This window comes from Malaclemys terrapin, chromosome 3 (genome assembly GCF_027887155.1).
Source record: "Malaclemys terrapin pileata isolate rMalTer1 chromosome 3, rMalTer1.hap1, whole genome shotgun sequence".
Taxonomy (NCBI): domain Eukaryota; kingdom Metazoa; phylum Chordata; order Testudines; family Emydidae; genus Malaclemys; species Malaclemys terrapin.
In genome coordinates, this window is record NC_071507.1 from 80,621,465 (window position 1) to 80,646,920 (window position 25,456).

The 25,456-nt window shown below is 41.6% G+C and overlaps 1 protein-coding gene across 1 annotated transcript in view; it reads left to right on the forward strand.

The window, feature by feature from the left end:
• Positions 1 to 25,456, forward strand: part of GALNT2 (polypeptide N-acetylgalactosaminyltransferase 2) — a 143,069-nt gene that overhangs the window by 78,060 nt on the left and 39,553 nt on the right. The window contains exons 3-7 of the mRNA XM_054024179.1: positions 944 to 1,097; positions 17,338 to 17,436; positions 17,533 to 17,600; positions 18,387 to 18,452; positions 21,518 to 21,639. Of these exons, the coding sequence (XP_053880154.1) occupies positions 944 to 1,097; positions 17,338 to 17,436; positions 17,533 to 17,600; positions 18,387 to 18,452; positions 21,518 to 21,639 (509 nt within the window). The remainder of the gene's footprint in view (positions 1 to 943; positions 1,098 to 17,337; positions 17,437 to 17,532; positions 17,601 to 18,386; positions 18,453 to 21,517; positions 21,640 to 25,456) is intronic.

Genomic DNA, 25,456 nt, shown 5'->3' on the forward strand with positions numbered 1-25,456 from the left:
GGGGTAACACTATTTGTGCTCAAGTGGTTTTGAGTCATAAAGCGTAAATCCTGTACAGTTACAATAGGTAGACTGTCAATAGTCATATAAGAAGGAATAATTTATTTAAAATGAAGAGTTAAGAACAGAGTTTATCATTTTTTTTAGATGCAAACTTTCAAGCTTCTGGGGTATATCACAAGATCAGTAATTTTATGAAAGGGTCCATCCTCTTAGAAGAAAACATTGTTTTACCTTAATTGCGTACTATAGTGTTAGAAGAAGCAGGCTTTGGATAAAGTATACATCCCCATAAGCATGCCAACTACTGTATTACCTAAAAGCTACAAAGTGTTCCAACTAGTTCATGTATTTCATATCAAAGTGGTCAAGTGTCCTAACTATTGGTAGCGTGTGTGTGTGTGTGTGTGTCTTACAATATAACTTATAAAATTTACTTGTAACCAAGTTTATGAAGAACAGACCTTTAGAGCATGGAGATACAAATTATTACTTTTAAAGATGAGACTGGCTAAATTAAACCATAGTGGTGTGGTTTGGTTTAGTGAAGTTAATTGAAATCTAAACTGGAAAAACTTAAATGTGTCTGTCTTGGGGTGTAAATCTGTGCTTGAATCATCAGCTACCTAATGTGGAAATGTCCTTTGAAGGTGGAGCATATGGTTCCCGAGGTTAAAATCTGTAACTGAGGAAAGCAGCGTGGTCTAGTGATTACAGTAGCAGCAGGACTAGGAGACAGGATACTATTATTTCAGTTCCTACTGAAACTTTGCACTAGTCAATTGTGTGACTCAGAGCAAATAACTTTGTGTTAAGGTTTCATTTATTTTAAAGCACTTTGATCTCGTAAAAGCGAAAACTTGATTTCAGACATTTGAAAACTAGAGCTTAATGCTTCAGATCTATGATGCAAATATTTAACTTTGGGTTTTTTCCTTTTCAGGAAAAGTTCGATGGCAAGATTTTGATCAAGACAGTTATGTTGGTGTTACTATGGTCCGATCTGGTCAGGACCCATACGCTCGTAATAAGTTCAATCAAGTAGAAAGTGACAAACTGCAAATGGACAGAAACATACCTGATACCAGGCATGATCAGTAAGTGCCTAACTCAGCAGTTGTTGAGTTAATCAGTTATTCTTAATTTACGGCTCTTGAGCTGCATAAGGCTCTTCTGTACCCTGCACAGTTGTGTCTAAACTGCCACCAATGAGAATTTCCTGGCCCAAGCAGCTGGGCTGATCGTACGGCTTGAATTTTAGACATGATAAAAAATGCTTAAGCTTGCCTAAACTTTGTCTACTGTACAGTTTCTACTTCCCTTATCACCAGTTGAATTCACCAGTTGAACTGGTGGTGAATTACATGTCTTGTTTTTGCTAGTGTTGACAAAGACCTGGTGGCCATTTTGTAGTGTCTGCGTGTCTAGTATTTGCTATTACTGGATCCCAGGCAGAATAAGCAAAATGCCAAAAACTGTAGCACTTCTGTTGCAGGTTGCCTGTGGAGATTCAGGAAGAGTCATGAACTGCCTGAAGCTCAAATCCCATCCTGAGTAGCTGGGCTGTGCATCATAGAATTCCTTCAGGTCTGGGGGTTGATAGAATCCACATGTGTATATACCCACTCCTGCTCTTTGAGCAGTACTCCATCCTCAGGCTGTGGTAGCTTCCACATTGCTTATGCCCCAAAATACATGGGGTGAATGTTCAGTGGATTCACAAAGCAGTGGGACAACTGGGTATCCGTACACAGGAATACAACGGGGCTCCATGACATGCTGAGAGTCCACATCCTCTGGCCAGCCTTCCTGAATGCTGCCTGCCTGCACATGAGTTAGTGTAAGGAAGAGGACACACTTGTTTGCTCCAAGAGGTGTGAACTACCTCAGTTTATATCAGTGGGGTGTTAACTCTGAAATCTGTAGGTACGCATACGCTATGGGGACAATACTGGCATAGCTTCAGCACCCTAGCTATGCCAGCATAGCCCCATGGTGTGTAAACTCACCAACAGCAATGGAAGGGGTTTTTCTGTCACTGTAGGAACATCACGTCCTAAAACGATGGTAGCTAGGTTGACGGAAGCAATTTTCTATCTATGTAGCTGCATATATCCTGGGGGTTAGGTTGGTGTAGCTATGTCAGTTGGGTATGGATTTTTTTCATATCCTGGGCAGGGGAAAAAGTATGTGTCTGCTTTAGCTTTTTTGAGGGTTAAAACTATGCATTTGGAATGTCTACCAGACTTTGAGCATTTCCCTCTTGCCCACGTCAACCTTGTGTGAACCTTGAGCACTGGTGACAAGTAGGCTAAATCTTCTGACTTGTTACCCACTGGATGACTTATCAAGGGTTGCATTATTCATGATACTACAAAACCCAATACTGTGTTATGTCTTACTGCAAAGTCACTGGATAAGGATGTGATTCTTCAGCTGTTAAAGATTAGCTAGTTACCTAGTATTGTAGACAAATAAACCTTATTTTTAATAGGTATACATAGGCGTGGGAACTCTGGGTGCAGGGAGTGCTGTAGCACCCCTAGGTTTTACGCAGAGCCGCTGGCCCCTCACCTAGACCTCCACTCCCCAGCCCGGGGCTTGGGTCCCGGCCGCTGGCCCTGTTCCCTGGCTGCTGGCCCCGTGCCCAGGGCTCCGCGCCGGGGCCCTGCTTCCAGCCTGTGGCCCCAAGCCCAGGACTCTGCTTCCCAGCCCGGGGTTCGGGTCCTGGCTGCAGGCCCTGTGCCCCGGGCTCCAGTCCTGGCTGCCTGCCCACTTCCCGGCTGCTGACCCTCTACCCAGGGCCCCGCGCCTGCGGCTCTGGCCCTGCTCATTGGCCCTGTGTCCGGGGCCCCGCACCTAGCCCCCTCCTCCCGGGGTCCTGGTCGCTGGCCCCACTCACGGGGCTCCACTCCTGACCCCGCATGCAGGGTCCTGGCTGCGGGCCTGTGCCCACCCCCAGCCTTTCCCCCTTACCCCTGTTTGGGTTCTTCCTTCCCCCCACCCCCGGAGACACGGCACTGCTCCTGGCCCCTACTGGGGGGGTCGCGGAAGGAGTAAGGGAACTAGATTTCAGCACCCCCGCTATTAAAAGGGTTCCAGCACCACTGTATGTCTATCAAAGTAGTGTGCGTAGACCTCCAAGTATAAGGCTGTAAATTACTCTCAAAATTGAAAGTGGCTCCCAGAGTCCCTTGTCATTAACTTACTTCAGTGTTTGTATTTACACTTAGTTTTATGGGAATATTATCTTAGTATAGTGCAGTGTTTCTCAAACTGGGGTCACCGCTTGTGTAGGGAAAGCCCCTGGTAGGCCAGGCCGGTTTGTTTACCTGCCCCATCCGCAGGTCTGGACGATCGCGGCTCCCACTGGCCGCGGTTCGCCACTGCAGGCCAATGGGAGCTGCTGGAAATGGCGGCCAGTAAGTCCCTCAGCCCGCGTCGCTTCCAGCAGCTCCCATTGGCCTGCAGTGGTGAACTGTGGCTAGTGGGAGCCGCGATCGTCCAGACCTGCGGATGGGGCAGGTAAACAAACCGGCTCGGCCCGCCAGGGGCTTTCCCTACACAAGCGGTGACCCCAGTTTGAGAAACACTGGTATAGTGAAATGAAGAGTTGCTGTCTGGGATATTGATTTATCACATGGACGCATTTGTGTGATCAAATCACAAGCTCAGGATTTGTCTTTTTGTTGTTGTTTCATGTTAGTATTAAATGTTAAGCTGAGCAGCATAAAATCATGCTATTGGTAGTGAATGGTATTCATGCACATGATGATGATGGAAAGAGAACTTTAGCATGAAGATTACTTTGTCTTCACTAGTGGTGTGGTTTTTTTTTTTGTTTTGTTTTTGTTTCGTTTCCCCCTGGGGTTGAGTTCATAGGAAGAGGTTAAGTGAGTAACTAACGAGTTATCATTACCAGCTGTCCTTGGTAATTTACAACATTCTGGGCATTAGGTGGCCTGGCATCTCAATGAGTGGCACATTATGACCCTAATTTAGCAACCACCTATGGCTTTATGCCCCCCGGACATCAAGAGAGATTATTCTAAAAAATGAAAGAGCAGAAAAGGGGATTGATTTCTTTAAAGGGAGGAGTTAACATTTAACACAGAATTCTAGAATGACAGATGAGTCAGATACTCAGCCTTTTTGAACAATTCCTTCTCCCCACTCAGTGCTGTTAAATGGCCAGGAAAGAATGTTGGAGAACCCACACTGATGTCTGGGGTGTCCCTAGAACACATTTAGTAAATGGAATAATGAAATCTATTAGGCTGATGGATTGAAAAGGCTAAACTTAGAGGAGCCCAACCAAAACTGAAAAACAAGTCTTTTTTTTTTTTTTCCTCCCCTCGTTGAGGGCTGGGTGATAAGAAAGGATGGTTACAATTGTGAATTACTTTGACTTTTCCTTACTTCAGGCTGAACATAGTCTTATAAATATTTTAATGTTCTTTGGTTTCTTTCAGAATATGCCAAAAGAAATGTTTGGATCAGAGGGTGTTCTCAGCTGTTTATGATCATAGATTATTAGAATGAATATATAAATTTGAGAATTAACTTACTTTGCACCCCTATAACTACAAAACAATTAGATTTATCCTTTTACTTTCTACAGCTATAGTTATATTGTGTGGCCTTAATTAAATTGTGTTCCATTTTCAGAATGTCTTTTGAGTTCACATGGCATAAATCATCTGTGTTTGGTTCAACTTTTTCTAATAAAGTCTGTTATAGGGGCCCTCTATCCCAATACTTGAATTAGAGTTGTCTTTGAAAAAATGATGTTTATAATACATCTGTGCTTTCCACTAATAATATAGCTTTTTGGGGTAGCTGAGTAGTGTAATGGAATTGAGCTCCACCTATTAAAAAAGGAGGCAACAAAAAATACTCCTTTCGGAGACTATTAGAAAGGCAGACTAATTGACGAGAACAGTAGCTCTCTTGCAGTGTCTGGAACTTTGCCCTGCAGACTCTTGTAAATCAATTAGCTTATAATAGAGATGACATGTGGTTGCTTTACAACTCTTGACCTGTTGATGGTCTTGTGACTTTCTTGCTCAGGGGTGTGAAAAAACACCCCCCTGAGCGCAGCGAGTTGCAGCATTGTAAAGTGCCAGTATAGACAGTGCACGTGTGCTGGGAGCTACCTCATTGAGGTGGGGTTTTTTTAGACCACTGGGAGAGCTCTCTCCCAGCACTGCGCGGCGACCACACAAGGCACGTTAAAGCACTGCCGCAGCAACGCTTTAGCATTGCCAGTGTAGACTAGCCCTTGGGCTTGGTCTACACAGTGGAGTTGGATTGACATAGGCTGCCTTATGTCGACCTAGGAGCATGCACAAGGAGGGGCAAGTCGGGACCCCCCCCCCCCCCCAAATAATTGGCAGAGCCACAGAACTCCTCTGGCCCCAGGGCTGTGGCGGGGGCACAAAACATGCCCCTCCAAAAGCAGTGAAATTTAAATTCCTTCGCACACCCCTGTGTCAACCTAACTATGTACGTGTCTACACTACAATGTTGCTCCTGCCAATGTAAGTTGCCCACTACACCAACCTAATAACGCCACCTCCACAAGAGGGTAGTGCTTAGTTTGGTGTAGATAGGGACACACAGTGTCTGTGTAAACACTGCATTATACTTAAATCATCTGTTGGCTGCCAGCCCTGCGTGAGGCTTACAGCCGGAGCCCACCCATCCATCCCAGAGCTCAAAGCTGGAGCGGCCTGGTGATGGGGCTGACAGCTGGGAGCCCCGGGGCGGGGGGCATATAGCTCGGGCTGTGGGCCCTGGGTGGGGGTGCTGTCAGTGCCCCACAAAGCCCCACACAGTTAAGTTTGTGGAGGTGCTCCTAGTGAGGACGTGCACCACCAACAGAGAGGGTATAGTGCGGCCATGAGCTGCCGTAGCTGTATGTTGACCTTCGGCTATGTCTATGCTAGCACTTTTGTCGATTAAAATTTGTCGCTCAGGGGTGTGAAAAAACTATCCCATTCTCTCCCCCGAGCGACATAAGTTACACCAACAGAAGCGCTGGTGTGGAAAGCACTGTGTCAGTGGGAGACGCTTTCCTGCCGACATAACTACGGCCGCTTGTTGAGGGTGGTTTAATTATGCTGACGGGAGAGCTCTCTCCTGTTGGCATAGAGCAGCTACACAGGAGACGGTACAGCAGAGCAGCTGCAGTGGCACAGCTGTGCCTCTGCAAAGTCTCTTATGTAGACATAGCCTAATTTAGATCAACTTAATTTTGTGGTGTAGACAAGGCCTTACTCTTGGGTCTATTCATTTGTATTCTGTTATCACAGTCAAGAGCTCTTGAGTAGTTAAAGAGTGTCTTGGCTTAGTACTAGTGGCTCTTCTCACTATCATCTCAGTTAGTTTGTTCCTACCCACACTCTTTGTTTTTTGGAATCCATCGTCTCTAGTGCTGACTATAGACTACCATTTTGGTATTTAGGCATGCCACTTTCATCTCAGGGGGTAGCTGTGTTAGTCTGGATTTGTAAAAAGCATGTGTCTGACGAAGTGGGTATTCACCCACGAAAGCTTATGCTCCAATAAGTCTGTTAGTCTATAAGGTGCCACAGGACTCTTTTTGTTGCCTTTTACTTTCATCTCAGAATCTCATGCTGTTTCTGTACAATTGAGAACATTGGCAGAGTGCTAATACGATGGTTCTCAACTGGGGGTCCGCAAGCTGTTTCGGGGTCTGCAAGCCCTAAGCTGCCCGGTGGGGCTAAAGCTGGGAGCCCCAAGGTCCCCCCCAGCACCCCATGGGGCAGGAACCTTGAACCCTCCCCCCCACCCGTCTGACATCTGAAGCCCCAAGTCGTGGGCCTCCCCACGCCCTGCAGGGCTAAAGCCCTGACCCTTCCCCCCGCCCCCCTTTCCCCTCGGTCCTGGAATTTGTATAGCATGTTGGGGGAGAGAACTCTCCAAGAAAAATGTTGAGTACCCCTGTGCTAATGGATCCACTTTTAGCACTTAACAGTCCCCAAATGGAAAAGTAAATATCCCAGGACCTTGTGGTGATCAAATTCATTATGAGAGATTTGATGGTCCACACATCAAGTTTCAGCTTAACCCATTCAGTTTATATTCTCATTGAACAAAAGGGAAACTGTGTAACCTTCATACACAACCCCAGTGCTATTTGGCAGTCTGCTTGGAAGCAGTCCTCCTGAGAAAGGATAGGCCTGATATTAAACTCCAACGTCTCTCATCACATTTTCATTTCTTCACTGAAAATTTTTATTTAAATCTGTATTTATATTTTCATTGTTCTCATTAGGGTTGGAAAGACTTGTATACTTAGAGGCAGTTCCATTTCTTGGCTATCTATGTTCTGCTGTAGCTGAAAGGAAATCTGAGAGTTTGGTGTCTTTGTTTAAAAAGGAGAAGGCACTCTCCATTACCTGACTTGCTTGTAAGTTCAGTGGAAAAGCATTCTAGTAGGGATGTGAGATGTTTTAGACTGTGAGTGTAGAGATGGGCTCACTAACCAGAACAGGTAGATGTGTTCTGAACAACCACACTTCTCCAAGTTGCACATAAGAGCACCCAACTGTGGGCACTGCACTCCTTATCCAGTCCCCACAGGACTGCTTAACTGAAATCCGCATCTGAATGGAATAGAAACCAGATGAAAATAAACCCACAACCAACCAGATGAAAATAAACCCACAACCTTTTTGGTTGTCATCCAAAGTGCTCCCTCTTCCTTCCCTACTCGCTTGCGTTGCCAAAAATACTGGAGACAGGAAGGGAATTAAAGGATTCATAGGTGGCCTGTGATCAGGTGGCTTTCCCACACTTCTCCAAAATACAGTCCACACACTGTAAAAGCCCAAAGCTTATCCCCTTCATGATGTTTGGCTTCATTTACAAAGAAACAAATAACTGTTTGCATTCGAGACCCCAACTGAAATCATAGTTCCATTGTATTAGGTGCTTTACAGACACCTAGTAAGAGTCGTTCTCTGCCCCAATAACAAATTTCAGCCCAAGCCTTCTCCCCTTCTTTAATGCTGTTAGGTTTACTCCCTGAGTTCTATTGAGCCTGAGGCCTCTCAACCCATACTGTTGCGCCCACCAGTGAGCTGGAATACATCGGCAGTTCCCTGCAGCATACAAACACCTGCTGAGAGGGAGGGCCAAGAGAAGGACTGCCATGCTGGTACAGGAGCTAATGGACTCTTAATTCTTGAGTGAAGCCTAAAATCTGATGCCTCTGTCTGCATTTGGGGTGTCAAAGATCATGAAAAGCACAAGTAAGTTACTTTCTTCTCAGTACAACTAAGCACATCTCTTCAATAATACAATAAAGCCTTTTAAAAAAATCTGTGGCAGGAACATCTTGAAAGTAAAGTGAAATACAGAAGAAAGTTTGCATGTTAACAATTGATCTAATACACTTTCTATGTACCATAACTAAACAGCCTTGAGAAAAAGGGGCCCTCAAACTTACTGCCTTTTAAAGGAAGAAATAATCAGAGAGCCCCCCCCCCCCCGCCCGGGTTGTGTATTAAATGGATTTTTAAAGGGGTGGTGTTTAATTTTAGACTTTAAAAACTGTTTGTCAAGTGTTCAGAACACTGTATTTATTTATATCAAACACATTTGTTTGGACACCCTTTATTTTGTAGCTTTTATGTATTTAAAAAAAAATTGAAGGTAAAGTTATTTCATTTCAGAATAAAAACTTGCAGACCACTTCCCTGATTTCTGAAGACTTTTTTTTTTTTTTTTTTTTTTGCTTTAACTACAGTGTAAGCAATGTTGTTGCAAGCTATTTAATCAAGATTAAAGCATTAGTCATTAACAATGTGGGTCTCTTCAATAACTTGAGGAAAACAAAGTGAAACAATCCACCTGGCTTAACTGTAGCTCTTGAATAAATATACTTAGTGCCAAAAGTATTATAATTAATGGAGTCAATCATAAGTAGGTTAGATAAATACAGAAATCAAGTAGTTAGGTTAGTTAAACATGGCAGTTATTTGAAGATGGGAGAAGCTAGGAGAGGCAGCAGAGAGGGGGATGGGGAAGGCATCACCTTTGTTTTCTTTAACAATTTGTAACTACAAATTGTATAGCAACCTGGAATTTCCTCATGCTTTTGATAGGCACGTGATTAGAAGAAAGTCTTGTATATCTAATGTCAATCATTCTGGAAAACAGGAAGAATTCAGTATTTGTTTCCCTTGCTGCCAGGAAAGTATTGAGGGCTTGTCTACACTTTCAGCAATGTAGCTGCATTAGTGCAGCTGTACCACTGTAGTGCTTAATGAAGACGCTACCTATGCTGACAGAGTTCTCCCATCAGCGCAGGTATTCCACCTCCCTGAGAAGCAGTTGCTATGTCAACAGGAGAAGCCCTCCCATTGACATAGCATTGTCTACACTAGGAGTTAGGATGGTATAACTGCGTTGCTGAGGGGTGCAGATTTCCACGTGCCAGAGCAATGCGGTTATAGCAACATAAATTTGTACTGTAGACTGCTCAGTAAAGCAGAGGAACTTGCCTACAGTGTATTGAGCAGTTGTAAAGAGATGGCCTTTTATTTGCCTTTTTGAGGTACACTTTAATGCGTGAGAAATCTAATCCTACGTCTGTTTCAACACTGCACTTTCATTTTAAAGCATAAAATCTGAGCCCCCATCTTGTTATAATTTCAATGAGCTTATTGGGTAATGGGTATCTTGGCGAGTTCCTCCTTTTTGTGTTGAATTGTGATGGCTGGTATCCTTTGGACTTGGCTAGAGTAGATGGAGAAACTAAGTATAACAAAGTATATCATACATTTGCAAACTGGAGATACTTTCCTTTGTGGAGTATTTTGAGATCTACTGATTGAAAAGCTCTATAGCACCTAGTTTTTGTTGAGGTGGATTGAAAGAGTTTCTCACAATGGTTTCCTATGCTGTTGAACTCCATATGTTGACTGTATGCAGAATGTATAGGTCTTTTTGATCACTTTCACTAAATCATCCTATAAGGACGGCCCTACTCTGGGGAGAGTTAGAAGGATCCAGGGAACAGGAAGCTAACAAGGAAGATACTCCTGGGAAAGGGCTGCTTCTGTGTTGTGCTTATCATGTGGAGTTTGCATTAGAACAAAAATTGACAGTACCTCTATAAATTAGTTTTTTAGAGTAGTTCTCAAAATGGCATCCACAGACTGCTCTGTCCAGTTTCCATACTATATCAAAGAAAGGGAGTCTTTTGCTTTTAACTTGGGCAAAGATAATCACAGCACCAACCTGGAAACAGAAAAGTGATTTGAAATATTTGAGAAAGAAAGAAATGCTTTTAAGATCTGAGTTTGTGTCACAGAGTGTCATGTTGGCTCCAGCTAAATTGCAGGTGATTTGGGTGGAAGTAGTGTATTTTCTCTGAAAAGTTTCTAATTCTTTTCTTAAAAAAAAAAAAAAGGAAAAATCCATGAGGATTTATCTCAAGCTTTACTTCCTAATTTTTTTTTTTTTAAATGGACTGCTTAAACTGCTTTTATGAGTTAGGCTTGTAGATATATCAACTTCTATTTGACATTTATTTAAATAGGTAGGCATTTTACCAGCACAGAATTTTCATCTTTTCTTTAAATTCTGAGGGTGTTTAGAGGAATTTAAAAAAGTTTCCAAAAGTTTATTTTCTTTAGTCATAAAAGTGAAATTAGATTGGAGGTGGAGGGAGAGTTTAGACCAGGCGTGGACAAACTTTTTGGCCCGAGGGCCACATTGGGGTTGCAAAACTGGATGGAGGGCCGGGTAGGGAAGTCCGTGCCTCCCCAAATAGCCTGGCCCCTGCCCCCATCTGGCCCCTCCCACTTCCCGCCCCCTAACTGCCCCTTCCTGGGACCGCCTGCCCCAACCGCCCCCTGGGACCCTACCCCCTATCCAACGCCCCCTGCTCCCAGTCCTCTGACTACCCCGATCCCATCCACACCCCCATCCCCTGACCGCCCCCCACCTTTCCCCGAACCTCCGCCCCATTTAACTGCTCCCTGTCCCCTGACTGCCACCCTGTGGCCTCCCACCCCTTATACAACCCCCCGGCCCTGGCCCACTTACCATGCCGAGCAGAGCTGCAGAGTAGCATGTCTGGTTGCCACGCCGGCCAGAGCCAGACACGCTGCCGCTCAGCTTGGCAGGAGCGCGCAGCTCCGCCACCCAGAGCACTGTCCGCGCGGCGGTGTGGCTCTGCGGTGGAGGGCGGGCAGCGGGGAAGGGACTAGGGGCTAGCCTCCCCAGGCAGGACGGTCCTGCTGGCTGGATGTGGCCCGCAGGCTGTAGTTTGCCCACCTCTGGTTTAGACAGATAGGAGCAGCCTGGGACAAATGGAAGGCAACACTGAGAGGATCTGTTTTGTTTTGTTTTGTTTTTTTAAACTATCCCCGTGATATCAAGTGTGCTCATACAATGGTAGGCTTTGATGATCCCTCACAGTGGCAGTAACTGTGTTAATATCATGGTGGATGCCTCTGTACAGTCGAAGTTACAGTGGTAACAATGCTGAGCACTAACATCACAGTAACTTCCATGACAGATGCAGCTCCTAAAATTTCAGCCCTTAGCTTCAATTGTAACAACGTTTTAAAAGCTTAAAAAAATTTCTTTGCCTTGCCACACTTCTGATGGCATCCTTTTCAGTAGTCTTTGAAGTGACTTGACATTTGTAATTTATAGCACTTGACTGTGCCCGAATAGGTTTATAAAGAATTGATTATCCAGCACAGCTCTGTTGGAAAATTGGCTGTTGATCAGATTTTCTTTTAGGGAAGTCCAACCAAAAAAAAGGCTTTTTACAAAATTCTTGACAGTGGAGTGGCAGGATGTGCATCTTGAACACAACTGCAGTATCATCCTATTTTGCAAACACTGTTTGTGGTTCTATGGCTAAGGCTGAGTTGAGTTTTGCACTTAAAGCAGGAATTCAAACACTTTATGCATGAAGAATAGAATATCATTCCCAAAATTAAAGTACTTTTTGAATATAGAATGAGAAATATAAATAGGTCACATTTAAAATATACAATAGGCAAATTCTTTCAGATCATTATGCAGTAGTTCAAATTTGGAGCCTTGGATTCTCCCTTAAAATAGGAGTTAGTTTATTCCCAAGCTTACCTTTTTCAAGGCAAGAAGCTTCTCTGCATCAAATAACTTTGACATTTCATAAGATGGATTCTGCTTCAAATTTCCTCATTTGCAAAAGTGAAACAACTAAATTAAGTTAAATGTTAAATCCTACTACATGTTATTGAATGTTAACTTCATGATTCACTGGCAAATAGAACAGACTCAAGGTCATTAAAGTGAGATATGTTTATACAAGTTAAAGAAGAGCAGGTTAATGCTGTTTTTTGGTAATACTAGTTGTAGTGTTAGGATATCTAATCCGTTTGAGTTGCTCTGGGCCAAAAAATAAAATGCATGACAGCAGATTCAATTTTCAGCATATGGAACCTTTAAGGGACCGTGTTGTGAGCCTGTACTGGTACGACCATTCACAGCGTTTAGGGCAGTGGTACTCAGTTTTTGTAATGCTTGGGTCCTGCTGGCAACCTGCTGAGAGCCAGAGAGTTGTGTGTAATTTGCATATAAATGTACATAGGATTTTAATAAGAGAACCGCGTTACCCTCCCCCCCCCATTGTCAAACACATGTAAAAATTAGGCACTTACCATATATACTCGATCATAAGCTGGTTCGTTTATAAGCCGACTCCCTCCCCCCCCCCCAGGTGGATAAGTAAAAATGGAAAATTTTTATAACCCGTTCATAAGCCGACCCTATAATTCAAGGGTCAGAAAACTGGCTCCCAGGCCATCAGGATAAGCCGCTGGGGGAGCGAGATGGTTTGTTTACCTCAAGTGACCGCAGGCACGGGGGTAAACCTAAGTAAACAAAGTGTCCCGGCACCCCAGCTGCTTACCCTGATGGGCTGGGACAGCAACTGGTGGGGAAATTTTTGGGGGGGAGAAGCTGGGAGTCAGGGGAGTAACCCCTGGGACCCCCACACTCTCCCCATCCCATCCCTTCCCACCTTATCTGGGGAGGGCCAGGGGAGGATGTCTCTGACCTGGCTGGAGCTGCTCCGGCAGGCTGGGTGACGCGGCCGCAGCCTGCTCCGGCGAGCCAGACCGGGTGGTGCGGCCGCAGCATGTTCCTTGCTCCCTCTGTTGGGGGGAGGGACTATGTCCCACCTGTCCATCTCTATGCCCGTTCATAAGCCAACCCCCTTCGCTGGTGTTTCCCTTTTTTTGCCAAAAAAATTTGGCTTATGAACGAGTATATATGGTAAATTGGTAGCCTGGCTTTCAGAAATGCCGTGCATCTGCAACTGCCAATGGAAGTCCCAGTTTCATTGAGGAACAATTGGACTTTTTGAACTGCGCTGGTGCTATAGACAATATCAATGTGTCCATTCTGGGCTTACCCCATTAAGTCAATACCTTCATAGAGAAGGCTGCAACTTCCTGGTGATCCGAGCCTTGGTGCATCACTGTGGCTGGATCCTGCATAGATGTTTAGATGGGGTGAAAATGCGCGTTATAAGATTTTTAGTAATGCTCCACTTTTCTGCTGTGGACAAAGAGGCATGGTATTCTCACCCCACAATGGACATTAATGTGGTATCCAACGTCACTGTCACTTTACAGACCATGAACGCCAATAGATTCTGAGTCACGAAGCCAAACCTGGCTCTGCAAATCTTGATAGACAACAGTTCAATTAGAGCATGTCTACAGCTGGGAGCAAGTCTCCCAGCCTGGGCAGACAGACTTGTGCTAACAGGACTTGAGCCTAGTGCACACTAAAAACAGCAATGGACGTTGCTGCACCAGTGAAGGCTTGGGGTAGCTACCTGACTTGGACCCACCCAAATTTCTGGATTTGAGCTCAGGTGGCCAGCTCGAGCCATTGCGGGTGCAGCATCATTCAGGCTGCTATTTTTATTGTCCTACCTCAAGCCCCTCCAATGCGAATCTGTCTGCCTGGCTGGAAGGCTCGTTCCCAGTGGCAGTGTAGACCTTCAAGGCTTGACGGGCATAGCCTTGACGTGTAATCACAACTGTTCTGTGAGTATTTGTGTACCATTGCAAGCGTGTGTGTGTGTGTGTGTCATGCTATAGGTGTGCTAGGGATTTGGAGTTGTTAACACTAAAATTATGTAGTGTAGATGGGGCCTTTTCTAGGTGGGAAAGGCGGAAGCTTTCACAGCTCTAGCCACTGCTGCTTGCTTCTCCATTCCATAAATATTTATAACTTGCCGAGTTTTATATGCATATCATTGACTCTCCTGTCCTCGGATGTGGAGAATGCTTTTATGCAGGCAGATTCTCTTTTTTTTTTTAAAAATTGAGGTAGGAATCTCATTTTTTTTCTTAAAAGTGGATTTGATTGTATGTTCTAAGCAATGTTTTGTCTGATGTGCTGAGCTTGCTATTAGTTGATGGTGTAGCTAATCATGGCTACCCACACTGCATATTTCTGTGTGCTTTAGAACAGTGGTTCTCAACCAGGGTATGCAGAGGTCTTCTGGGGATACATCAACTCATCTAGTTATTTGCCTAGTTTTACGAGAAGCTACATAAAAAGCTCTAGCCAAGTCAGTACAAAGTAAAATATAACAGACCATGAGTTGTTTATACTGCTCTATATACTATACACTGAAATGTAAGTACAATATTTATATCCCAGTTGATTTATTTCATAATTATATGGTAAAAATGAGAAAGTAAGCAATTTTTCAGTAATAGTGTGTTTGTGACCCTTTTGTATTTGTATGTCTGATTGTGTAAGCAAGTAGTTTAAGTGAGGTGCAACTTGGGATAAGCAAGATTAATCACACTCCTGAAAGGGGTACAGTAGTCTGGAAAGGTTGAGAACCACTACTTTAAAACACTCAGCTTTTAATATTAATTAAAAGGACATCAAAGGAAATGAAGACACTAAGACTAGTGTGCATCATTATAGGTGGACAAGGATCATTTTTTTAATTCCCCAGGCCTTTTGTGATACATACCATAGGATCTCTTCTAAAGTGAGGCTTTCTCCTGCTCTGTTAACTTTGGAAGGGAACAAACACACAATAATTGATAGTATTTTTCAAATGTATTGCCAATGAGATTTTTAAGCAGCTTAATTTCTTATAGGTTCTGTGGGGGATTAAGCATTTTGGGATTTGGTCTTTTCTAGATTAAACTCTGAGCCCATTAGAGTTGATGAAAAGTTAGTTGTTAGATGGACTACCCTACCATTATCACTGTTTAGAAGGATTATATTGTGTTTATTTGCATGAATATCATTTCACAGCTACTCTTGTTTTTCAAATTCTGAATTTTAGAATCCTAAAATATAGATTTTTAGACTTACATAGAAGACCATATTTGTGAGCAAGCCCAGTACAGTGCCAGCCACCTAGGAGACCCGTACATGGAATTGGATGTTGAAATTGAGCACCAGTCCCAAACAATCAGAATGCAGCCCTTTAAACACTCTAATTTTTAAGAGGTTTATTTAGCTATTTATATTTAGATTTATATAACATGTACTTATCCAAGTTCTAAGTATTATAAAGAGCTTTTTAAAGCACCATTGCACTGAAGTCAAATATAGCAAAAGAGGACCTTTGAGGAATGAATATGTTCACCCTTAAATTCTGATATTGGAATTAGGCATTAGAGAAAATCAGATTTCCCAGAACCGAGGAACTTAAAGATTTGTAATGTATTACAGTTCAAGGACAGGATTAGACCCAGTTCTACCCAGATCATCAGTAGTATTTTCTAATTATGTTTTAAAGGTATTGGTCTATCCCTTTTTAAATGTAATTGCCACTTAATCTTATGTTCATCAGGGATTGCAATGCTAGTAGTACAAAATGAACTGCTCAACTGAAAAGTGCCTCATCACCTTTGCAAGGGAACAAACACTTTAAAAGCAAATGGAAGACTTGGTCAGATAAAACTTTAATTTGTTTTTCAGTTACTTATTGGGTTAAAATATTTTATGGGAAAGTGTCTTCTTTTATTTATTTCCTGGAAATAGTATTGAATTTTTATCTAGCCCTAACGTGTGTGTGTGTGTGTGTGTGTGTATGTATGTAATATGTAATATTAGTTAAGGGGCTAAATATATATATTAGTATGTGTATATATTAAGGGGCTAAAATGTTACTTTTCAATAAAATGTCCCTACTTAATGCTGCTCTTCAATCAAGTTGTTGTCACAAGCAGTAGTCTGAAATGCCAATTTTAATTACCAGCTTATTTTAAAAAACAGAACTCACAACTTGAATAAAATTGTGTATGCATACAGCAGCTTCACAAGAAGGTTTCAAAGCAGTTTCTTGCTGTGCTTAAGCATTATTGCCATTTGAGAATTGAGTACTACATCAATTTGCCCCATCTTTTATTTATTTATTCAGTACTTTATTGTTGCATTAAATCACTCGCAGGGAAAGTAGGCTCACCTTCAGGACCATCATTATTTCTACCTTTTCTTTCTCTTCTTTCCCTATCTTCTGTTTTCCCTTCTCCCAGTGGATTTCACTTTCAGCACCTTTCCCATATCATCTGCTAAAGTGATGAGGCAACAAAACAGTTAAATGTCAGAATGTTTGCATGCTGGCCAAATTCAGGCAACAGCTGAAACCTCTCCAGTGACAAAAGAGCTCCAACTTGTTCTGCCATCTGCTTGCTCTGCCTTGCTTGTCACTGTTGCACAGTGTACATAGCAGCCCTTGAATGTCAATTCATAGTTTTTACCAAACATTGATCGTAGTAGCATATACATACATCTACACTTGTCAGATACATGCTATGCATCCCTGAAAACTCTAGATATATTTGTGTGCATTTTGACAGAGAAAGGTGAACACTTGAAACCGGTTGTTTAAGTAACTGTAAAAATCACATGCTTTCAAATGGTTCCTCAATAAATTAGTCTGAAATACAAAGTACTGTATAAATACTTTTAATAAAGGGTTATCTGAGGGCTCATAGCAAATCAAATTTAAGCCGTTTTGTCACTGGTTGGAGAGGCTTACCTAGTCCTTGAATATGGCCAGTACATAGCTGTTATAATTTTGTGAACTATAAACAAAATACTTTTGCTTAGAGCAGTTACCAGAATTATCAGAAAGAGGAAATTACTTTATTCTAATGTTACTCACGAGAGCCAAGTATTTCAATCTTCTGAAGAATATTTAAGGTAGATGCATGGTAGGACATACGTTAACTTTATTGGTAACAGCTTCATAATGGAGTTCTTTGCAATGTGAGTACTATGAGTTTAAATTACAGGGTTTTTTGTCTTTAGGTGTCAACGGAAACAATGGCGGATAGACCTGCCAGCCACTAGTGTAGTGATCACCTTCCACAACGAGGCCAGATCTGCTTTACTTCGAACTGTTGTCAGGTATACAGAGAGAGATCCTGTTGCCCTGCAAGTCACTCTCATAACTGTAATATGGAAGGTGAACCCTAATTAGTTATCTGACTTCTCTTTTTTCAGTGTGCTTAAAAAAAGCCCATCACATCTTATCAAAGAAATCATACTGGTGGATGACTACAGCAATGATCGTAAGTACTATCGTGGGGCCTGAGCCTTCAATATCCTTACTCACATGACTTGGAGTTTGGAGTTTCAGGTTCCATATTTGATCTTAGTTCTGTCAGAATTATTGTCGTGAAGAAACATGCAGTATCTAGTTTTTAATCACCTCTTGCTGGGTGCAGCCCAAACAGGAGAAAGAGCTTGCCATAGTATTAACGTTTTTATTATAAACTTCTGATATTTGTACCAACCATTTGATATCCCTGCTTTACAAGGGGGCTGACACCTTGGACAATGAAATTAGGCCAGTAAGTATAAATTCTGATTACAAAAGAAGTCATCCATCTTCATTTCACTGGTGAGTTCACATATATTAGCAGGATACTGCGAAGTTTGGATTATAGACACTGCAGAGACATAATGCCTTTTCAAAACGTGTTTAAAGAGAAATCAGTTATTTTTATTAATATATCTTGTAAAAGCCTATTTCTGTAAAAGCCTATTTCTGCCTAAAATAAAGTTGTCAGGATACCTTTAATTTACAGGAACATACATTTTGTAGCACATTAGAAGTTCATCACATCAGAAATATTGGAAAACTTAAGGCAAGCTCAGTTTTTCAGTTGAATAAAAACGTATTTGTGACAAGACGAGAGATTCATTTTACCTTTTTATTAATTTATAAGTATATTAAAATGTAAATATTTTGAAACTTGAATATTTTGCTTTTCATTGGTGAAACAGCTAATTTTATGATTTCTTTTAATGATTGTCAAGTTGCATGTCATTTATTTAATTCATGTCTCATCTAGCTGAGGATGGTGCTCTGTTGGGGAAAATTGAGAAAGTGCGGGTTCTTCGAAATGATCGTCGAGAAGGTGTGTTTTGTAAAATTACTTTGGGGAGGGGAAAATGCCTTGGATTTTAGGCCTGTAGTTACTTTTTGTTAACAGTGAACTTGAAATATTTTTTTTAAATATGTGCTACGTATTCTGTATCTCTGTGCAAAAAAATATACGTGGATTAGTAATGCAACAAATAAAAAGTAATGTTTAGGTGTGTAAATAAGGTACTTTTCCAATCTGATTCAGGCACTTCTTTCCTCTGTCTCGCTCTTTCTTCCCTTGACATTGCACACTAGTCTGTCACTTCACAGCATAGGAGCCCTTCAGACTGCAGCTTTTTAAATATGGGGTTTAAAACCTTAGAGACATGGGAGACTGTCCTGCAGCTGTTTGTTGATGTAACTTTGTGAGGTTGACAGCTACTGTAGCTGAGAGTGAACTATCAGACATGTCCTTATTCACTTTTATAAATATTTGCCTACAAGGCTGCCAGTTTTGCCTCTGGGGCAGCTAGAATTATTGGATGTTTAAGTAAATATAAGAGATTGTCCAAAACCAGGAATTGACACACGTGAAATCTCTTGACATTCTATAATTAAAGGTATGTTTTGCACAAGAATTTCCACTCTGCTGGGTGTACAGTGCTTGCCTATATTGTTTGGACTTTGCTTGTAAGCAATACTTTGTCAGAAAAAAAAAGCACTGATGACTTACTCAATAGACTCCAGTCAGTGTTCTAAGAGGATGTCATTTTTCAGATCATAACTGCATTTAAAGTAAAAAAGAAGATAATTGTCACTGGAAAACTGATTTAAAGTAGAGATCTTAGTGTGTTTTTAATTCTTCACAGTACTGTAGAACTTTAGAGAGGGTGAGCTAAATTCTTTTTGGTTCATACACCTAGAGAGCAGGATTGCACAAGTGTAATCGAAGACATAATTTGACTGACACATCTTTTACTGATGATGCATATCCCAGAAAAAACAATTTATGAACAATTAATGGGAGTGGATTCATTTTGCATGGTGTTTTAGAGAGTAGATATGATTCTTGCCCTGAAGAACAAGCAGTCTGTTTTTATTAAGATTTTATTTTTTTCCCTAAATGTACAACCATATACAAGTTTACAAAGAGCCATATAAACAAAAAACAATGCATTGAAAACATTTCAACATTGTTATCAAAAGCATGTGTTACTATTATGTACAAAACAAATATAGAAAGTAAATAAGTATCGTACTAAATTGATACCTTATTGATCTGAACATTAAAACTTAAGAGGAGCAAAAATAAGAGCAATGAAGTGTAACATAAGAAATTAGAAAAGCAGAACGTGAAGATGGACAAAGGAAAAAGCTAGGAAAATGAGGGTATGAGTTAAAACAAAAGGGAGTCAGAGCAAGCAAATTGGAAAGCCTGATATTTTTAAAGGCATAGTGCAAGAGAGTAAAGAAGACAACCTGGGAGTGGAAGTTAATGCAAGCAAAATCCAAAAGTTGTATTTTGGGCAAAAGGACTTGAAAGAGAAGAATGAAGGTGGTTGGTGCCCCAGTGGGATGTTCTACCTGGAGGGCGCAATTATTTAAAAACAAGCAAACAAACAAAAAGTATGTAGGTGAGAGTGGGAAGGAGACAAAGGAAGCAACAAGGTCTGATGGTGGTCAGAGCACAGAGGGCGAGGTGGGGAAAATGAGATGAAATGTAAGCAGGGTAGAGACTTAAAAGTGAGGATGAGGTGATTAAACTTCATGTAGAAAGACATCGTGAAAGAGACTTCAGGACTTCATTAGCTGCTGAATGTCAGACTGAAGGAAGGGAAAGATGAGTTGGGAATGCCTGAGAGGGAAAAGGTTGCAGTAGTCCATATGACAAAGTTATGCTTTTGAATGAAGCTTTTGGCAGTGGGGATGGAGAGGAAGGGTGGATTTTAGAACATTTTTTTAGATGGAGAAGCAACAAGATTTGATGGGAACTGGAGTATAAGTAGAAAAGGAAAGATATAATCCCAGGATTGTGATCGTGAACAACAGGGAAAACAATGGATTGTGAACAGTGATGAAGACGTGGTAAGTCAGGGAGTTCAGTATTTACTATGTTTAATTTAAGTAAGAGGTGAGACATTGATTGAGAGATGAGACAGATGGGGAGAAGTTGGGGGCGAAGAGGTAGATCTGAGTTGTCTGCATAGACGTGGTAGGAGACCATAAGAACAGAGGAGATCACTCAGTTAGCAATGGTAGAGGAGAGGATAAAAAGGAGGGAACCAAGGGTAAATCTCCCAGGAATATACTCTGGGGAAAGGGGGGAAGTGTGTTCACCAAAAGTTCTTTTGGAGTGGTCAGCCAAGTAGGAGAACCACCAGAGAAGACAGTCATAGAAGCCCAAGGAATAGAGGATTGGAAATGGAGAAGGCGATTAAACATGGAATAAAAAGTCCAGTTTTGATGCAGTTGAGAGGGGCAGATGCCAGACTAGAAGCAATCAAAGAGGGAGGAGCAGAAAGTGTGCTCAAGGAGGCTTGAGGTAAAAGGGAAGGGGAGAGTGTTGGCAATGGTGTCCCCTTTTGCAAATCTGACACTGCCTGTGACAGGAACCACTACAGCAAGTTCTTGGGAAAGTTAGGGTTTGTCTAAGCATGGAAGTTATACCACTTAACTATACCAGTATAGTTTAAAGCAATACAACTTCCTGGTGTGGATGGAGTTATGCAGGTGTGAAGATACTTATACCAGTATAGTTATTGCTGTAAGGAAAGGGGAATTAAGATATACTGTCAAAGCACCATGTATACCAGTATTATTGTGTCTGCACTAGGGGTTGCACTAGTATGACTATTTTGGTAGAAAATCACACCTAATTAAAATAATTAAGTACAAAAACTGTAGACCAGCCTTCAACAGCTTGGAAATTTGTCACTTTTGGTCATTTTATCCTCTCATCATTTCACTAAATCTACACTAACAGCTGGTTTTATAGCTAGGCTTGTTAACAGGCTGACTGCATTGGAGTACTAAGTACATTTTAGAGCACTTAGTTATTGTCTCTTTACTGTTGATATTCCTCCTCCTGTGATGACTTTAGATTTTTTTTCCCCTCAGGCTTGATGCGCTCCCGTGTCAGAGGGGCAGATGCAGCGCAGGCTAAAGTACTGACATTCCTGGACAGTCACTGTGAATGCAATGAGCACTGGCTGGAACCTCTTCTGGAGAGAGTTGCTGAGGTTAGTTTAAGGTGTATGCTTACCTGGTTATAAAATGATTTATACTGCATTAATTTTATGCATATATAAAAAGATGGTTTTCTCTTTGAAGTGAGAGGAAAGATGACATGAGTGTTCACTGATGAAAGCCCACTTCTTGGTCATTTAATCTAAACAGTAGACCTTAATCTGTAAATACTCTTTTTATAATTTTTCTAAGCAATTCAAACATGCTTCTTGGTTCCTCAATGACTTTTCTTTGTAACCTTTTTTTTTAAGAAACTGTAAAGCTAGATATAATTCTCATCACCCCCGTGTAACTCCATTTATGTGAATATTTATTCCTGTTTGATGGTGTTGAGAGGATATTCAGATTGGTAATGGGAAAAAGTTGGGCTAACTAATTTGTGTCTGTGGAAAGCTGTTGGTAAGATTGGTTAAGAATCCACATGTACTCTCTCCATGTATGAACCATATTTTTTTACTTGTTTCTTGGTAAGCAAGCAACATCTTTAATTTCTCAGAATTCTGTATAAGTAGCAGCTGGTCCAAGCATTGCCCCAGGAAGCGTTGAAGAAAACTGCAAAAAGCAAATTCCCTGCCTTTCACCCCCTCCCCCCTTCTCATTAAAATGCCCTTTTCATTTACCTGTTGTAATGATGCTGCCTTTGGTGGAACACTTCTGAGAGTATCAGTTCAGGACAAATTGCTTAGAGCAGGGCAGTTACAGCCCAAGACTGGGGTTTCTCCACTTCTAAGCACACCCAGCCAGCTAGCCAGAAAGGACTTTGGTTTTACCCCACTGGCTAACCATAAGTCATACAAGCAATTCCCTTAGACACTCCTGTTTCCCAGTATCACCACCTGTGCCACTCGTTATGGGGATGAATGGTTATGAAAACCAATATCCCAGTAAAAGAGAAAAGGTTCTCCCGATCCCAAAGGACCCCCAGACCCAGATCAATATACAAATTAGATCTTATCCACAAATCACGCTGTTGCCAATCCTTTAGAATATAAAATCTAAACGTTTATTCATAAAGGAAAAAGAGATGAGAGCTAAAATTGTTTAAATGGAATCAATTACATACAGTAAAGGCAAAGTTCTTGGTTCAGGCTTGTAGCAGTGATGGAATAAACTGCAGGTTCAAATCAAGCCTCTGGAGTACATCCACAACTGGGATGGGTCATTCAGTCCTTTGTTCAGAGCTTCAGTTTGTAGCAAAGTTCCTCCAGAGGTCAGATGCAGGATTGAAGACAAGATGGAGGAGTTTCCATAGCCTTTTATATTCTCTCCCTGTGAAAGGACACCCCTTTGTTCTGACTGTGGAAAATCACAGCAAGATGGAGTTTCTAGTCTCATGAGCAAGTCACATGTCCATGCATGACTCAGTTCTTTATAGGCCGCCATTGTTTACATGTTTGAAGGTTCCCAGGAAAGCTCAGATGTGGATTGGCATCTCCCAAAGTTCATTGTCAGTTAAGTGTTTCTTGATAGGACTATTCTCAGTAAGTGCCCATTCTCAAAAAGCTGACCAAATGCTTCACTGAGGCTACTTAGAATCAAAAACATTTAAGATACAAGTACATAGCCCATATTCATAACTTCAGATACAAAAATGATACACACATACATCTAGCATAATTATAACCAGCAAATCATAACCTCTTCATAGACCTCACATGACAACCTTTGTACAATATATGCTGCCACTATATGACCTTGGTTGCAACAATGATCTATACGGTCACAGTTCATGTCAATAACGTCACACCTGTTCCATAAATGTTTCCTCTCACAATGACCCTGCTCTAATTCCCTCTTTCTACATAGTGGAGTGGGGGGTGGAGGGGATGAAAAAGGCAAAACTCTTGTTTTAAAATTACATAGGCCACCATCGGTAGCTGAATTGATCAAACCCGGGCCCAGGATGGCTGAAGAACACTGCTGTCTGGAGCTTCAGATAAAATCACATCCAAATCAGTTTATAATGTACCAAACTATGAATACAGTAATAAATAATGCAGCCTTCATCTTAAAAACAGTTTCCATTAGATACTTTGTCTTACTAGTGCCATATTCTTCTACCCATCTCACAAAAGAATTAGTCTATGCCATCAGTACTCCAGTTCAGAACAGATGGATTGTAGTTCTTCTTATTACCAACAGGCAGTGACAGGTACCAATTTCTATTTTTGGTACTCTCTGCTGTTTAATTCTGTGGTACCCTGTTGCTAGTTGACATATAGCACGTGCTCATTTACAATGTGATTAGTGTTCTATTTCCAAATGTTAATAACGTCAACCAAGTCAAATTTTGACAGTACTAGAGTAACTAATTAGCGTCTAGAGTGCCTGAAGCTAAATACATCACATCAGTGCTCATATTTCTTAGTACTTGCATAAAGTGCCGTATATCAAAGCCCCCTTAGCTGAGGTTCCATCTATCCCTGTGGTTCTGTAGTGCTAGAATGGTCTCTCCTATCTCAAAATGGAGCAGAAAAGCCCCAAACCAGCAAGCAGTTCTGTAGTGAGTTTCAGAGGGAGCAAGGGAAAGGAAAATAACAAATGTCTTGTGGTAAGCCCTCAGATTACAAACTTGTTATGCCAATACAAAAAAGTTAGGGAGAAGGAAACTCTTTTGAAGCCCACTAGCCCAGCTTGACTGAAGCCTCTACCTACTGGGACACAGCAAGTAAAGTGGCATTCTGAGCCAGTACAGCTCTTTGTAGAGGGCAAATATTCCCCCCCCCCAGGCTTTTATTTGTTTCCAGTCTCTGTACTAGTACAATGCCATTATGCACTCTTTAGGCTATACTTGACTGGTTTTAGAAAGTTAAATTGGGAGGTAGGAAATGTCATTTAACCCTTTCGTTAAAACAGAATATGGTACCTTTTTATTCTGAAGTTCTGACAGGATAATGGAGCACCCGCACGATTAAGTGATTTACTTAGAAGAAGCATCTGATGCATTTTGCTCCACATGTCAGCTATGTCCAGCAGGATAGAAGTGGTTAAATCCACTTAAACTTGTTTCCTCACCATTATCATATAGCAAATACCTCCCTGAGAAGCAGAAACATATATGAACTAATCATATCTGAAATCCTGAATGGTTCTCTATTTGATGTATTACAGTTTCACTTTTTGCATTGTATCATGCTTGGTTTCATACATTGTTCAATGAACATAGGACTGGAAGGGCCCTCCTGGATTGTTAAATCCAGTCCCCTACTATTCTAGTCAACCCGCCATATTAACCCATTTATGAATGGGATGAGCATTTAAGAGTGATGGAGTTCAGATTTCTCTCTTGGGTAGAAGTTAGAATATACTATATTCTGCCCTTTCAGAAAGAAAGGCAAGGCTCATTGACTAGATGACTGGGGGTTTGATAATGGAGCATACTGATTCCAGGTGTTATGCTGGCTCAGGTTGTTAAGGACTGGAAACAATTCATATACAGTATGTGATGGCTCTTGGTTACCTTATGCGTTGGGCTCAGACTTGCTCACAGTGCAAACAATTTGTAGTTTGGCATTAATTGGCACTTTTTTTACAGTCTGAGCCTAAAAGTGGAAAGGATGTGAAAACTCACCTGTTTTAGGCCTAGAGATGACTTCTTCAGGTCTTGGTTGGGACACATTTAATAGGGCAGTGTGGAAAGCCTGCACTGCTGCTACCCTTGCAATACTAGCTTTGTTGGTAACTAGAGGTCTTCTATTTCCAGTGCTGCCCAGTGGTCATTGGTTTTTACAAAGATTAAATACACTATGAAAGTTGATAGAAAACTTCGAATGGAGCAGGGGAAGGAGAGCAGTTTTAGCAGAGTACAGT